The sequence below is a fragment of the Otolemur garnettii genome, unplaced genomic scaffold, assembly GCF_000181295.1.
Source record: "Otolemur garnettii isolate 467f Iridium unplaced genomic scaffold, OtoGar3 scaffold00001, whole genome shotgun sequence".
Lineage (NCBI taxonomy): Eukaryota > Metazoa > Chordata > Mammalia > Primates > Galagidae > Otolemur > Otolemur garnettii.
Window position 1 is genome coordinate 15,966,771 of NW_003852396.1, and position 17,165 is coordinate 15,983,935.

Here is a 17,165-nt window from a genome sequence, read left to right on the forward strand (position 1 = left end):
TCGCCTGCCACCTTTGGGGTAACTGACAGGTTTGGGTTATTTAACAAACGTCTTAACATGGATGTGTCTTTCCCATGAACCTTCCCAAAGAGCCCATGTGGACTGAAATTTGCAAGTTTAATTATATGATAATGGGCTCAATGAACCCACATCACTGTACGGTCACTAGGGGCTATCCACTATCTGTTCCCAGTAGGAACAGTCCCTAGATATCACTCTGCCCTTAGCCGCACTCCTTAGTCTTCCAACCTATTAAGGAGAGAAGCTGGAGGGCAGGGGTGGTAGTCTCTTCCTAGGCCCAGCTGTTCCACCCTCCCTGCCAGGGAGAGAAGGTAGGGGTGGAGGCAGCATGCATCTCCCTGCCAGGAAGGAGAAAAAAGGGTACGGAAGAGGCCCGTTTTCCCCCAGATGAAAAGAGGGCAGCTGGGGGCTGAGACTGCCCGTCTCCCACCTCAGGCACAGCAGCTCAGAGGGCAGGACAGGCCTGATGCAGCAGCAGGCAGCCATGCTGGAGCTGTTGCCCACCTCCTACTGGAGCGCTGGAGCTCCTCCACAAGTTGGCTGTGGCTCCTGCCTCCAGGGTTGCAGTGTGATGCTGACGGTGAGATGGCGCCTGAGCCAGGCCAGCACTACTCAGCGCTATCAAATGAAGAGCCTGTACGTAGCCTCTCCTGTGTGGTGGTCTTAGGGTAGTTGCACTTCTTACAAGGTTTTTCAGAAGTCCAAAAGTGAATTTTCCAGCAAACAAAGTAGAAAATGTGTGGCCTTTCATGATGTCGCTTTGAAAGTCACCTAGCGTCACGTTCAAGGCCAGGGAATATCAACCCTGCCTTTCAATGGGAGAATTGTCAAAGAATTTGAGGCCATGTTCTAAAACCCGCCATTGGGGATTTTGTCTAACCTTATTCATGCTCACATACTACATGCAACTCTCTTGCAACTCTGATTCCTCAACTTGGAGCAAGATCCCTTCCACCTTAGCCAGTAGACACATTTTTGTTTTATACCTAGTTTTGGTGCAGGGGGGAACGAATTACCCCTTAGCCATTATTTACTATCATTTTTATTCATATTCAGTTCTCATGTATCAACAGATGAGAATACCGCCTATGAGAATATTATTACAAGTGACTTCTTTTCCATGCTTCCCAGGTCTCTTGGAAACGTACTCACCCTTCCCAGCGAAGCTCACATTTCAATTTTTCTACAGATTTACCAATTACAGGTGATCCCCTGACTTAGCAATGTCTTCATTTGTGATCCTGGCTCTTACCACTTTTCTTGTGGTATATTTAATCCCACAGCTTCAGCTGACAATAATGAGGTGAGTGACTGACTAGTCAATAAGCAGTGATAAAAAAAAGTCTCAGGCTGATTTGTGAAGTAGAGAAACATGTGCCTCAGAAGTAAATAATTTTGATAAAGATATTTTTGTACCTTGAAAGGTTTAAGAATAGGCACTGTAAAATAAAACAAAGGAAGATAAATGGTTGTCAAAACATCTGAGTTTATAAGAAAGCTGAAAGCTGTGAACCACGTCTGATTTATAGGAATGATTTGTAATCTGGATTTGATCATCATTCTAGAATCACTTAGGTTGTATTTTTGCGGTGGCCTATACCTAGCCCATAATGGAGCTCTCTTCTTCTGAAGAATCAGGTCACTTAAAGCCTAACCATTCATTTATTTATTCAGCAGATAACTATTGAGTACCTTCCATGTGTCCGGCAATACTGTTCTGTGCTGTTTGGGATTTACACTTACAGGACAGTGAAAGAGACAAAAGTAAAACAAAACCGTTATAATATGGAACCTAATGTACCATGAGCAGGGAAGACTGGGGCTAAGAAAGCCCAAGAAAAAGCACCCAACCATAAACAAACTCATTTTACTCTTGGTCTCATGTCTCAATCTCTTCCAGTGCCCAATGTGACTGTATGCTCCTTGAACGCAGAACCCACCTTTTACATGTCTGCATATCTCCCAGTACCCGACTCAGTGACATGTCCACAATGACCCATCACTAAACATTTGCTAATGGCTTGACTGATAAATATTGACATGAAATGAGGCTGTGGAGGTACAAAGTGTTTGACATTATTTTTTGCCTTTTGTGGAACTTCTTGGTTGCCCATCTTTTCAATAGACAATCACCACCAATAAATAAGAGTGTCCCATGTACCATCTTATGCTTGCTGAATTTTCAGGTAGGCGGAGCCACAGGGTTTTGCCTTCTTGGCATGCCAGGAGCTCTGTGGTAATGATTGCCTCTGCTGGCTAGTGAGGCAATGAACTAAAAAGAGAGTTTAGCTCTGCCACTTAACAGCTATTACTTAATCTCTTGCGACTCTGATTCCTCAACATGGAGCAAGATCCCTTCCACCTTAGCCAGTAGACACGTTTTTGTTTTATACCTAGTTTTGGTGCAAGGGGGAAGGTAGCACCCAGACCATTTATAAACTGATGGTATGGGGCACGGCTTTCCCCTATGCTTCTCTTGTTCCACCAGCACATTCCCAATACTTATGGGGTTTTAATCCCAGGGAATTTTCCCCTCAAACACTAACCAGGGTAATAATGAACCACTTGCTTGCATTTTCTATCAAGACAGCTCTTTGTGAGTTCTAAATGTTCTGTCTAGATTCAAAGAAGCTGATTTCTTCATGAGTGGCTGGAATAAGACTTTTCTTGGACGCTACTGAATATGGATTAGTTGAATTGTTTCTCAGGAAATAAAAAGCAGGCTCTGGGGTGACTACTTCAGCACTTAATTGGGTTAGCAAAGAACTGCAAATGAGAGGTTTTCCTTAGGAGGGAAAGGATGTTTATGGCTCCCATCCTCTTAGGTGGTGGATTTTAACCTAAACGCTAGTCTTCCAATGCAGCCTTTAATTTAGGAACCATTACAAGAATCTATTAGAGCAGAAAATGTCAGGTTAAAAAATTAACACATGACAGGAGTTAATTAGAATCCAGCCTCTCATTAGATACAAATGGAGCACCCTCCAACTGCCCAACAGCCTGCTGAAGTCCTGTTTGTTGCAGCTCCAAAAGTAGCTGCATCTTTTACTACTCATAGGCGGGACCAAGGAAACTGCTTGGGCATTCAAGCCAGAGCCATTCTCGGCCTGCACTTCAGGTTAACTAAAGGTCTCATTCCCTAGCCCCTATCTTTTCCTCTTAGAAATGCTGGGGTGTCACAGGGTGGCTATCCCTCTGCCTGGAACTCCCTCAGGGAAGTGTTTTCTGAAACAAAGACAAACATGCAGGGCCTGTCACCAGAGCAGATTGCAGACTGTGTAAACCACTCCAGAGAGGGAAGCTGAGGGGCTTTGGGCCATTCAGACCCAGCTCTAAGTCATGGTCTTTGTTTCCTTCCTTTTTCAGACTGAAACGTGATTCCCCGGGCTTTCTTTTTTGGAAAATACCTGTGATGAGTTCCATGACTAGAAAGAAAAGCTGTTGATAGGAAAAGCTTGTGACAGGCAAGGGGCTTCTTCATGTGTTTCCCAGAGAAGACAGTCGCTTTGAGCAAGCTGAGGCAGAGATGCCAGGTTTAGAAAAAAGAGGTCCCTATCACAAAAGGATCCTCTTTAACTATAGATTGGGTCAGGTGTTAAGCAGTTTCCTTTGTAAGAACAGTACCATGTTTGTAGAGTTTGGGGCCAGCCAGATGTGCCTTGAATCTCTTTCCACCATTCACTGTGTGATCTTGGGAAAACTGCTTGACCTCTCACAGCATCAGTTTTCTCAAGGTGTTGTGAGAAATAAATAAAATAGTGAATGCAAGTCATGTCACACAGTGTATGGCACAGAGTTCTATATGAGCTGTTTGTTACTGACCTAGAGTTCCTTCACCCAGCACTAATGATGTCCCTCTCTGTGCCAGGCCCTGTGGAAGAGACAGCTCCTTCTCTGCGACCTCAGGGAGTTCACTGTTTAAGAACCACATACACATATCTTTAGCACAAAGCATGCCCCTTCTCCTGCCCCACCCTGGGAGACGTGCCAGTTACACACTAACTCCACTTGGTTGAGGAGCTCAGCATTCTGCTGGTCATCCCCCTTTAAGTAGCCCTTCTAACTCAGCTACCTATCCTTTCAATTTACTCAAAATTCTCTATCAGTGCTCCTAGCACATTGAGCTATTGTTTAGTTATTCTTTATCTCTTCCTGTGAGGTCCTAGAGGATAGGAACCATTTATTCGTTCGTTCTATTCAGCATTTTTTTTTCATCTCTGCAGCCCAAATTATTAATAGATCATTTGATCTGTTTATCTGACCATTTATTCACCTCTGTAGGCCAATGGTCTCACGCAGTACTCAACACACAGAAGAGTCGACCCTACCACGGTGTACTCTGACTTCCCCCTGGGAACATTTTCTGGGGAAATAACCCTGCTTTCCATCTTAAAGGTCCTCAGCTGGGCCCTGGTTTGGTTGGTGCTATCATTTTCCAACCATTAGGAGCAGTGCCTGTGGCTCAGTGGGCAGGGCGCCCGCCTGGTGGCGGGTTTAAACCCAGCCCCAGCCAAACTGCAACAAAAAATAGCCAGCGTTGTGGTGGGTGCCTGTGGTCCCAGCTACTGGGGAAGCTGAGGCAAGAGAATCGCCTAAGCCGGAGAGTTCGAGGTTGCGTGAGCTGTGACATCACTCTCCCAAGGGCGATAAAGTGAGACTCTCTTTAAAAAACAAACGAACAAAAAACATTTTCCAACTATTCCTTTGGTTCTAGCCTCAGTTTCCTAATCTCTTTAAGGGGCTAAGAGACTTTTCACTGGGAGGTCATGGTAAGGACTGGAGACAATACAGCTTCTATATGCTCAACACAACTCTAGGCACTGAGCCAAATACCAGAAAAAGTTGATTCCATTTCTGCCCTCAGCCAAGTCTAGCTGACAATGTAAGTACACTAAAAATATGAGAGAGCCTATGAGCACCATACTAGTGGTGCAGACATCCTTCCAATTTGTATCTAGCCTCTGCCATGTGCCAGATAATTGGCTGAAACGGGAGGATACAAAAATTCATTAAAACAGCGGTAGGAAAACAGTGGCAAGTGTGGACAAAAGCATCTTAGGGAGAGGGCAGAAGTCCTTTCCCCAGACTGTGGGATCTGGGCTGCTGCACATGTCTTTATAACCAAGCTGGAAGGGACGTTGTCCCACAATTGGCCTCCCCTTGCTGTTACAGAATCTCCTCCCCAAACACAACAATAACCGATTTATTCAGTACTACGTGCCAGACACTGCGCTATATTATTCACAGGTATTATCTCATTTAACTCTCAGAACAACTGTGCGAGGTAGACACGAACTTCTCTATTCGACTGATGGCCAATTTGAACCTCGGACAGGTTGCGGGAGCTTGACCCCATCAACCCAAAAATCAAACGTTTGAGGAATCCACCTGTTAGGAGTGTCACCGGTCCTGGAAAGCAGAGGGTGGACCAGCACAAAGCCCAGAGGGGCTGAGAATGACAGACAGGAGAGGTGGATTGAAACTCAAGTGGCATGATCTCCAGATCCCAGAACCCAAGCAGAAGCAGAGTAAGCAAGAAAGGGGTGCAGGCTGCGGGGGAGGGGGGCCCGGAAGACTGGGGGAAGGGGAATCCTGGCGGTTGTGCGCCTTCCTTGCCCCTAGTGCACAGGTCAAACCTCTCCCCTCCCGCCCTCTCACCCTCCCAACCTTATTTAGAAACCGTGTCCCCGAGACAGGAAGGGCGGCGGGCCGAGAAGCACGGAGCGTCCCGGTCTCATTTCCTTTCGAATCCCCCTGTGGAATTTCATTTCATATGGTGAGGAAATAGGAGCGCGAGATCGTCGGCTGGTCTGCTGCTCCGGGGCGCCTCCCCCACTGGCGGCTGGAGTTCGGCAGCTCCCGGGGGCAGGTCGGGCGAGTCTGGGGGCGGGGAGAGGGGCCGGGCTCCAACCCTGGCGAGTTTGGAGTGAAAATAGCTGCGAACTCGCACGGTACCAGGCACGGCGCTAAGCGTTTCACGCTTTATCTCTAATTCTCCCAAGTTACTTTACCGAGGAGGAAACTGACGCCGAGAGGCTGGGCAATTTGCTCAAGGTCACAATGCAGGGATTTAAAGCCACAATCTGTAAATCTGAATCCCGTGTTCTTTGTGTACGTTTCTTTGCCGGACGGGGAGAGGAACCTGCCAACGGCCCCGACGACAGCTGGAAGGATATGGAAAAGAGAGGGGGCAGAATGATCCGACGGCACTTTTCACCTGGGAGGGGAGGGGGCAGGTTGCCTAGGCCGGAGCGACTAAACTCCATCCCCGCCTGTCCCCCCGCTCGCCGGGATCCGAGTGGGAGGAAAGCGTGAGCCGGGAAGCGGGGCGGGGCGGGCGCTCCGGAGAGAGGGCGGGCCGGACCGCGGAGGGGGCCCGCAAGTGGGGGCTTGACCCTTCCAGCAGGAGAGCGGCCCCGCCCCGCGGCCCCGCCCCTCCCTGCCCACGGCTCCCGGCCATTGGAGAGGCGCGCTGTCCGTCCCTCCCCGCAGCCGCACAGCGAGTCTCCAGCGCTGCGCTGGGCTCCGGCGGTGAGAGCTGCTCGGCGCTGGGTGCTGGCGGGGTTTCGCGGAGGCGCTGAGAGACGCGGCCGGCGCCGGGTTGTGGGCTGGTCGCCTGCAGCCATGACCCTCTCAGTCAGTCCCTCGGCCTCAGCCCGGGGCGTCTAATATCCCAAACAGTCGAGCGCAGCTGCTGGAGAGCCGGCCGCTGCCCCCTCGTCGCCCTTGGCGCCTTATCACACTTCTTCCCCGGAGCTGGAAGCAGCGCGGGCAGCCGGCTCCCCGGTGCAAACTGGGGGTGTCTGCTGGAGGAGTCCCCGCCGCCGCTGCTGCTGCTGCCCCTTACTCTAGCCATGGCCTGGCGGGGCGCAGGGCCGAGCATCCTGGGGGCGCCCGGGGGCGTCGGGCTTAGTCTGTGGTTGCTGCTGCAGTTGCTGCTACTCCTGGGGCCGGCGCGGGGCTTTGGGGACGAGGAGGAACGGCGCTGCGACCCCATCCGTATCTCCATGTGCCAGAACCTCGGCTACAACGTGACCAAGATGCCCAACCTGGTGGGGCACGAGCTGCAGACAGACGCCGAGCTGCAGCTGACAACTTTCACACCGCTCATCCAGTACGGCTGCTCCAGCCAGCTGCAGGTGGGCGCCCCCACCCCCACCCCTGGCGGGACCCCCTTGGGGAGGGACGCTCCAGACTAACCTCGCGGAGGCGGTGCCCGAGGGAGCCCCCTGTCCTCTTCCAAACCTGACCGGTGTTCCTCTCCTGGAAAAGTGAGTTCCATCCCCACCCCCACTTTCTGTCCTTTCTCAGGGACTGGAAGCCAAAACGTTGTGTAAGTCATCTGGCCTGGGAAAGAACCCACTCTTACACCCCGCCCTTCCGTTTTTCTCCCTTGCCCACCCATGTCTGGCCAACCCCCTAACCCCAGTGGAGCTGAGGGTTATCTTTGCCAAGGATTAGGCTCTGCTGCTCGGTGGGCGAGTCCCTGATAGGGCAACCAGCTGCAGCTGAGTCTTGGAAGGAGCGATAAGACGGTACTTCTTCCTTCCCGGTCACTCACCGACATTCTTGTTCCCCCGTGTTTTTTGAGTGGGTTATTAAATGAAATACCACTGCGCTGTTTTCTTCTGAATGTTCCCCTTGCATCTCCCGTATGGTTTAGAGGTCATGCAGGAAAGAACGGTTAGGTTGGCTTGGGTTCTTATCCTCAGGGTTGAAGGCAGGTTTAATGCTTGGAAAGACAGAAGCAGTTCCAGGAGGCCAGTTGGAATAGTGGAAGAATTTTCTTTGCAGTTGTTAAAAAAAATGTAAAGCTTATGTAAATGGTATAGAAAATATTTGTCCCACAATAATAAGTGAAGAAAGAATTTGCATGTAAAGGGTGATTGTTATCTTGTAAAAACACAAAACAACAATCAATTCATTGGGAGGAAGAAGACTAAGATGAAAATTTTAAAAGTGTTAACATTGGTTGTGTTTTGGTTGGTGAGGCTGAGTGATTTTTAGAAATTTTGAGAAGAGAGAAGTTGTGGGAGAAAAAAAATAGAGCTTAGTTGTCCACACTAAAAGCTTCAGAAATCTGTGGTTCTGGCAGTAACTTCTGAGAGATAAGAAACAGACGCACAGCTTACTTACTAGGTGCATTTTTTACATAGGTCATTTTAAAAGTTAGATTGTGGTTTTGCAAAGATGGTTGGGATTAGACCTATTGCTGGTGAAATATCCTTTTGGAAGTTTCAGAACTTTGGAACTAGGTTATAAAAGCTTAAGAGATCATCCTTCAGCTCTCAGTTTGGAAGCACTACATATCCTGACATCAGTGGCAATTTTCTTGGAGAAACAGCTTTTGCAGGGATATATATTTTTAATTACATGTATCCTGGGGAAGCAGCCAAGCTGTTCTGAAGGACAAGACTGGATCCCTTTACATGCTGGAAAATAGTTACTTGTAACTCTAGACTTCATAGACAACATCTGTAAGGAGCCAAGCAGACTGTTTATCAATGCTGGAGGAATTGAGGACAGCAACTGGACTCTCCCCTGCTGGTATTGCAGTTTCAGGGACTTAACATTTACATTTTCCTATTGTGCTTCATGATTATTTATTGAGGAAACCTGGCCAAACAAACCCCTGGTGACCAGAGACCTCAATCTGCCTCCCTGCCTTATGTCTAACCATGTCTCAACTGGGACATTTTCTGTTTCAGTGTGGGGCTGATTAAAAAAAAATTAAGGGCTAATATAGAGAAATGAGAGAATAGTAATGGGATCTATAATTTTTTTTTACATTTCTTTTTGTGGTGATAAAAACAAACCATTCTGTCACCTAAATGACCGAGTCATATGATTAGTCTCTTCAGCTCTTTCAAGTGGTAGCTAAACGGAGGAGAATGAACATTGGGTTTTTTAGGTTTCTTTCCTTAAGTGGGGAGTTCCTCAGAAAATATATATATGTCCATTCATTCCTCTAGAAGGGATCACTAAAGCCAAACTAAGAAAAGTAGGTAAATGATGGATTATAAATGCACCCCTGTTTGAGGTCAGAGTAGACTGATAGACTCCTTGTAGGGTGGTTTAAAAGCGGATGTAATACATTGTCTGGTAGCATTCAGTTTAGTTTTGTGCAAGCATTTGGTCAGACTTCCAAGTCATTGTTTTCTTTGTTCATTTCGTTACTTTTTCAGTTCTTCCTTTGTTCAGTTTATGTGCCAATGTGCACAGAGAAGATCAACATCCCCATCGGCCCGTGTGGCGGCATGTGCCTTTCAGTCAAGAGACGCTGTGAACCTGTCCTGAAGGAATTTGGATTTGCTTGGCCGGAGAGCCTGAACTGCAGCAAATTCCCACCACAGAATGATCACAACCACATGTGCATGGAAGGCCCAGGTGACGAAGAGGTGCCTTTACCTCACAAACCCCCCATTCAGGCTGGGGAAGAATGTCACTCTGTGGGAACCAACTCTGATCAGTATATCTGGGTGAAAAGGAGCCTGAATTGTGTTCTCAAGTGTGGTTATGACGCTGGCTTATACAGCCGCTCGGCCAAGGAGTTCACAGATATCTGGATGGCCGTGTGGGCCAGCCTGTGCTTCATCTCCACGGCCTTCACAGTACTGACCTTCCTGATCGATTCTTCTAGGTTTTCCTATCCTGAGCGCCCCATAATATTCCTTAGTATGTGCTATAATATTTATAGCATTGCTTATATTGTCAGACTGACGGTAGGCCGGGAAAGGATATCCTGCGATTTTGAAGAGGCAGCAGAACCTGTTCTCATCCAAGAAGGACTTAAGAACACAGGATGTGCAATAATTTTCTTGCTGATGTACTTTTTTGGAATGGCCAGCTCCATTTGGTGGGTTATTCTGACACTCACTTGGTTTTTGGCAGCGGGACTCAAGTGGGGTCATGAGGCCATTGAAATGCACAGCTCTTACTTCCACATTGCAGCCTGGGCCATCCCTGCGGTGAAAACCATTGTCATCTTGATTATGAGACTAGTGGATGCAGATGAGTTGACTGGCCTGTGCTATGTTGGGAACCAAAATCTTGATGCCCTCACTGGCTTTGTTGTGGCTCCCCTCTTTACTTATTTGGTGATTGGAACTTTGTTCATTGCTGCAGGCTTGGTGGCCCTGTTCAAAATCCGGTCAAATCTTCAAAAGGATGGGACAAAAACAGACAAGTTGGAGAGGCTGATGGTCAAGATTGGGGTCTTCTCAGTACTATACACTGTTCCTGCCACTTGTGTTATTGCCTGTTACTTTTATGAAATCTCCAACTGGGCAATCTTTAGGTATTCTGCAGATGACTCCAATATGGCAGTTGAAATGTTGAAAATTTTTATGTCTTTGTTGGTGGGCATCACTTCGGGCATGTGGATTTGGTCTGCCAAAACTCTTCACACGTGGCAGAAGTGTTCTAATAGATTGGTGAATTCTGGGAAGGTAAAGAGAGAGAAACGAGGGAATGGTTGGGTGAAGCCCGGAAAAGGCAATGAGACTGTGGTATAAGGCTCGGCAGCCTCCACACTTTCCTCATTTTGAAGGGGGGAAGCTAGCATTTCGGTGGAAATGCTGCTGAAACTTTTATGCAGTGAGTCTCAATTTGAACAAACCAGCAACACTTAAGTGACCCCCATCAACCTAATGCCACCCCCCCACCAGCATCATAAAACCAATGATTTTGCTGCAGACTTTGGAATGATCCAAAATGGAAAAGCCAGTTAGAGGCTTTCAAAGCTGTGAAAAATCAAAACGTTGATCACTTTAGCAGGTCGCAGCTTGGAGCATAGAGGTCCTGCCTAGATCCCAGGGCAATGCTGTTTTTCCCCTGCAGGGTGGGATTTGAGCTGTTGAGTTGGTAACTTGCAGGGAGAAAGATTAACTTTTTTAACCCTTTAAAATTTTAAATACTAACTGGGTCTTTCAGATAGCAAAGCAATCCATAAACACTGGAAACACTGGGTTCAGAGAAGTGTTACAAGAGTTTTACAGTTTGGCTGATGTAACATAAACATCTTCTGTGGCGCACTGTCTGCTGTTTAGAACTTTGTGGATTGCACTCCCAAGAGCTGGTGTCAGACTCCTTCAGTGCCTTTGTCATAAAACAGAATTGTTTGAACAAACAAAAGTACTGTACTAACACGCTTAGAGTATCCGGTGGATTTTTCTTCTTTCTTTCTTTCTTAAATTTCAACCTTTCTCTTCTAGGCTGCTGCTGTTTTCTTCGTTTTTACATTAATGACTCAAAAAGGTATTTTTATAGGAATTTTTGCACGGCAGCATGCCTAATGAGGGGAAAAGGAAGGGCGAATCACTTTCTGACAATCACTTAATTCAGAGGAAAATGAGATTTACTAAGTTGACTTACCTTACCGACCCCAGAGACCTATTGCATTGAACAGTGGGGACTTAATATATTTTACTTGTGTGATTGCATCTATACAGACGCCAGTCTGGAAGAGCTGAAATGTTAAGTTTCTTGGCAACTTTGCATTCACACAGATTAACTGTGTAATTTGTGTGTGTCAATTACAATTAAAAGCACATTCTTGGACCATGACATAATATACTCAACTGACTTTAAAACTATGGTCAACTTGCATTCTCAGAATGATAGTGCCTTTTTTTTTTTGTAAAACATAAGAATGTTATCAGAGTCTGGTCTACTCATTACAATGAGTACTTCTTAAATTTTGTGAAGGGAACTGAGGACAGCAAATCCAACTACTTTGGTGCATAATTGTTTCCTAGTAATTGGCAAAGGCTCCTTATAAGATTTCTTTGGAGGCAGTGTGGCCTGGAGTATTTATATGGTGCTTAATGAATCTCCAGAATGCCAGCCAGAAGCTTGATCGGTTAGTGGGGAATGAAGTATAGACCATATGAAATGAACTGCAAACTCTAACAGCACAGGTCTTAATTGCTTTTTGCGGAGGTATCCAAAGCTTTTAAAATTTATGTTTTACGTTCCTCACAGGGGGGTACCCCCTAGCAGCCTCTCAAAAGTTGCAGTTCTTTTAAAAATTGTAACTGGCCTTTCACTTAATCCGCCTTAGGCCTTCTAATCAGGAGATCTCTGGGACAAATTGTTGACTGTGTCACAGGTTGCTTTCCTTGTAACTTATACCTGTCTTTGCTTTAGCAACTGCTTTGTAATGACTCAGATGACTCCTTTTATTTATTAATTCATGTTTGTTTTTTTTTTAAAAAAAAAAAAGAGGTAGGAAACCTTTTTTATTTTTTATTCTTTTTACTTTCACACTTTTTTTGTGGAGAAACATCATTTCTAGGGACTCAAAATTCCAAATAGGTGGTCAAATTCTGGAAATAAGCATCTCTTCTTTGTTTTCTTTTTTGGTTGACATTTTCCTTCCTTCTTTCTTCTTTGTTTTTGTGTGGTTTTTCAGCTGTCTGAAATCAAGATGCATATAAGGTCTGTTGTGTGTTTTGGAAGGGAAAGTCTTAGGGCTTTTGAGACTGAAGCCAAGTGGGCACAGTGGCCCCTGCTGCTGTGTGCCCAGTCTGAGTACCTTGGCTGGACTCTGGGTCAGGGCTTCAGGAGCATGAGAATTGGTCCCTGGAGGGACCAGTTCAACTCCATCCGAGAGTGAGTTGCTGATGAAATGCAAAATGTGAATTCCCTGTGCTGTGTGAGGATCGTTCCCATAACTGTTCAGGGCCCTGGAGCCTGCACCCAGGGGCAGAGCCTGCCCTTACTCACGCTCCGCTCTGGTGTCTTGGGAGTTGTGCAGAGGCTCTGGCCCAGGAAAGGGAAGGAGAACCAGGCAGGAGCAAAACTGGCCTTGCTGTTAGAGCATAGGGGTTTGTGATGCAATTTTTTTGTAAGTCATCAACAGTGTGACCAAGACAACACCTGAGGGCCAGACATGGAGTGGGTGAGTGATAGTTGTCATTGATTAAATAATAATGAAAGAGCACTTGGGGAAACCCAGACACCCAGGTTCTGAGTTCTGGAGAGTTCCCTGACCACTTTTCAGGTTTTGACATGTCAGTTCTACAGATCTCTTACCTTCTCAGGGGAAAGTATATTTGATCAGAGTGGCCAGACACTGCAGACTGGATTAGTAGCCCTAGCAATGCCAAATGGTTATAGGCCTTTCCTTTCACATTCCAGACAATGGAGAGTGTTTACAGTTTCAGGAAAGGAACCTTGCGGCTGAGGCCTGAGGAGTCAGTTACTAGTGACCTTCAAACAACTCAATCAGTTAAGTTGGCATGTTTTTTAAAAAGTCACTTATCAGCACATTTATTGAGTGGCAACTGTGTATAAATCCCTGTGTTAGGTGCCTTATAGGATGTCATGGGAGGTAATCTCTGTTCTTCTAACTGATCTAAGGTAGGGATGTAGCAGGGGCTGTTGAACTTTGCTATTGGTTTGGTGAAGGAGTATAGACCTCAGGAATTCCTGTATATTCCCCTGTCTCTATCCCAGAGATCCCTTCCTTTCTGATCCTTCCTATCTTTAACACATCTTCATCCCTTTGCAGGAGTCCTCGTAAATCAATTACAGGGATTTTTGATGTCAGCTCTGCTTAATGACAATCTCTGTAGAAATCCCCTATGAAGAGTTATGAGAATAGGTTATAAGAACATGAGTTCCCTCATCTGTGGTTTTGGAGGCAGCCAATTCAGGACTTGGGGTATTCTGTGTAAGTTAAGTAAGTATATTTGAGGACAGTGTCTAGTTAGGGAAAAGGTTAGTGTTTTTCTTTCTCTGAAATCTAGAATAATAAGTGGGTAGGATTATAGCTTCTGACAAAAGCCTCTTGGCCTCCAAAGATTTTATTAAACAGGAGCCAATGGCACCTCTGTCCAGCCTCCTCTGGAAAACTCCTTTCTCCTGCTTCACAAGGGCCAAACCTCAGGGCAGAGGAACATGGGGCAGGGTGGAACCGGCCAGAACCGTCTGGATGAGCTACTTGGTTGATTCATACCCTTTTTCCTTTATGGAGACCTATTTCCTGATCTCAGAGGCTGTTTCTGAGCTGGCAGCTTACTTGGTCCCGACACCAGAGAAGGGGGACCTGTTTTATTTCCTTGAGATGCTCTCTGACTTTGCTTTCTTGGGTCACACCCTCACCTTCAATCCCCAGACTCAGAATCTGGGAGCCTCGTATGTCTAGATTCTGAACTGGGGTCCTACCAGCACCTTCGGTTCTGTGCTCTCTGGCTCCTCTCAGCCTCCCAGTCACTGACTTAAGTGCTTATTGTATTGGGAGCCAAAAGCCTCAGTCCTAGAGGGGCAGACTCAATTGAAAGGGATTTCACCAGGATGGTGAAATTTTCAACTTCTCGTGAGGTGGCCATAGACCAAAGTTTATAAAGTACAGACTTTGGAAGGACATCTTAAAAAGCAGTTCACATCCTGTATTTCATTCTATGATGGCATTGGAGAGAGTTGCTATTCCAGCCATGTTGAGTTACTGGACAAGTTCTTTTGTTCTTTTATTGTATTTGAGTTTAGAGTCCCGTCTGGGTTTCTGTTATGTCTGGCAAAGGACCTGGGTTATCATTTTTCCTCCAGGGCTAGATCACAGATCTTGGAACCTTCTCAGAGAGCATTTTGCTCCTACCAAGGATCAGATAATTGAAACTTAAATAATGGATTCCATTTCACTGTAGCCTGGTTAGAGCTTTCTGCTGTCTCCTCTTGCTGTGCCCATGTGCAGTCACGGCACACTTGACAGTACCAGGACGGAAGTGTGAACTCTAGGCCCCCCGACCTGTGTCTCCCCCTGGTAAGCCCAGTTGTCCTGATAGTAGTCTGCTTCTGTTTCTGATAGACCTACTTTTCTCCTCCACATGAGCAAATCCTTAGTATTTGCCTAGGTGATTTGTAAAGGGCCTGTTTGGGGTCCTATGTGAGCCATGTCTTCAAAGCTTTTGTACCTCTTTGCTCTCCTACAGTACTTAGTACGTGATCACTGTCACCCTAGAAGACCAGATCTGCCCCCAGGAAGACTGAGTCCACCTTCTCTCCCAAGTTGCAAAAGTTTTCAAATCCTGTTAATGGCCTCAGGCCCCAACTTGGCTGTGAGCTTTTTGGAGCGAGATCAGCTGGCTTCTAGGTTTCTCCCAGTGAGGCATGTAGGTGGTTCTGAATTTTTTTCTACCTCACAGGGATGTTGTGAGGCTTATGAAGGTCTAAGGATGAAGGCCCCTTGAATTCTTAGTAAGAAAAGTGGACTAAGTTTCAGGCATGATTTGCAGAAAGGTAAAATGCGACTCTGCCTGCTCTGTGTCAGCAGTCAGGCTGGTTGCTCTGTGCCTTTCCTTGGATCCCCCGTCATCCCCACCCCGGCACAGCTTCAGGAACCTTGAAGCCAATTTGGGAGATTTTCAGATGTGCAACGTAGAGGTACCAGACAAACTCCTGCTACAATACCCTGAATGAATTGCTGAACTTCAAAGAAAATGGACCCTACATTTAAGGATGTACAAAAGTATGTCTGCATTGATGTCTGTACTGTAAATTTCTAATTTATCACTGTACAGAAAAAAAAAACTTGCTATTTAATTTTGTATTAAAAGAAAATAAAGATTTGTTTGTTAGCTGGTGTGTGATGTGGCATGTTTCTGAAAGTATAGGGGAATCCTTGGGAAGCACGCAGATCCAGCGGTGAGAAGTAGAGGATTCGGTTTGCAGGACAGTTGAGAACTACTTTCTAAGAGGCTCTTTGTTTCTTTTTTTGCTGGTGCTGTTTTTCCCCCTGTGGGATTTCTCCTGGATCAGCAAACCCCCACAGTCCAGGGTCCATATGATTTATCACTACTGTGGTCATCTAACCCTCAAGTGGGTCACCTGAGGCTGTGGGCATAACTGTAGTTTTCAAGCTGTTATCCCAGTGACACCTCTGTTGGGCCTTTCCAGTACACCTATGTGGGGCCATCTTTGCTTTCCAAATCCCATTGACTTAATCTGGTGGCCTGAAAAAGTTTTCCAACCTGCTAGAGCTTCAGGCCTCATAAAAAGGAGAATGGAAAGGGCGTCTTTTTTAAAAAATTTTCACTGTTTTATTTTTTTCTGTCTATACAATGTTTCTGCTTTGTGTAATGGACATAGGAGTATATCACATCATCTGGGAAAATGTCTTCTAAGCAAAATTTTATAAGTTGGGTGGTCTGTGTCCCTCTATCCAGAAAAGTCATCAAAACAAATTGGAAGCCCTTATCAGAAGATTGTCAGCCAGTAATATGGACCACACAGGCAAGAGAAGCCACTGTGTGGCCATCAGATGTCTGCTGGTGTCCCAGATGACAGCATCAGGCCTCTTGGTTGTTAAATTTTTTGCCACCCTTTAGCTTCACTTTTGGTGAGAGTGAAAAAGCCCCTTGCACAGGGATCTGTAGTACTACTCTTCTTATCTGTGGTTGCTATTGTATTTTCATTTGAAACCCTAAATGAGGAGAGGCATGTCATTTAAATTCTCTTCCCTGTAAGACAGGCTGTGTTTCTCATTCCATCACCTATTCATTAAGTAGTTATGAAGTTAAGGAAAAGTCAACACAATCTGGAATGAATTCATAATAATCCCTTGCACTTGTAGAAACACTTTCTGAATAGAAAATACTTTCATTTACATGATTTCCTTTTATTCTCATGGCATTTCTGAAGTCAGTAGGGCAGGCATTGTCTTACTTTAAAGAGGAGCAGCCAGGACTTAGGGCAAGGGTAACCCAGTGGGGAGGCAGTCATTGGACAGCCAGGTCTTTTCATGCCTAGCTCAGGGTTTTGGTTTTGTTTTAATTTTAAGCTCTTGGGGTTGCAATTGTGTCCTAAAAGATACGTTGAAGTCTTAACCCCAGATACCTGTAAATGTGACTGACCTTATTAGGAAAAGGATCTTTGTATATGTAATCAAGTTAAGATGAGCTCATCCTAGATTAGCATGGGCCTTAATCTGATGATGTCCTTGTAAGAAAAGGGAAATTTGGACACAGACACAGAGAAAATGTCCCATGTGAAGGCAGAGACAGAGATAGGAGTTGTGCAGTTACAGACCAAGCAAGAAATACCCCAGATAGCTGGCAACCACACTCAGAGCCAGGAGAGAGGCATGGAAGATTCTTCCCTGGGGCCTCTGGAAGGAAGCCACCTTGGTTTTGGATGTGTAGCCT

At 46.0% G+C, this 17,165-nt stretch overlaps 1 protein-coding gene across 1 annotated transcript; it reads left to right on the plus strand.

Annotated features, from left to right (window-relative positions):
- The first annotated feature begins 6,551 nt into the window (after nucleotides 1-6,551).
- FZD4 (frizzled class receptor 4) lies at nucleotides 6,552-15,599 on the plus strand. The gene is made up of 2 exons (XM_003780839.2): nucleotides 6,552-7,160; nucleotides 9,207-15,599. Exons 1-2 carry the CDS (start codon nucleotides 6,876-6,878, stop codon nucleotides 10,533-10,535), a joined length of 1,614 nt encoding a protein of 537 aa, XP_003780887.1. The 5' UTR covers nucleotides 6,552-6,875; the 3' UTR covers nucleotides 10,536-15,599.
- Nucleotides 15,600-17,165: the final 1,566 nt, after the last annotated feature.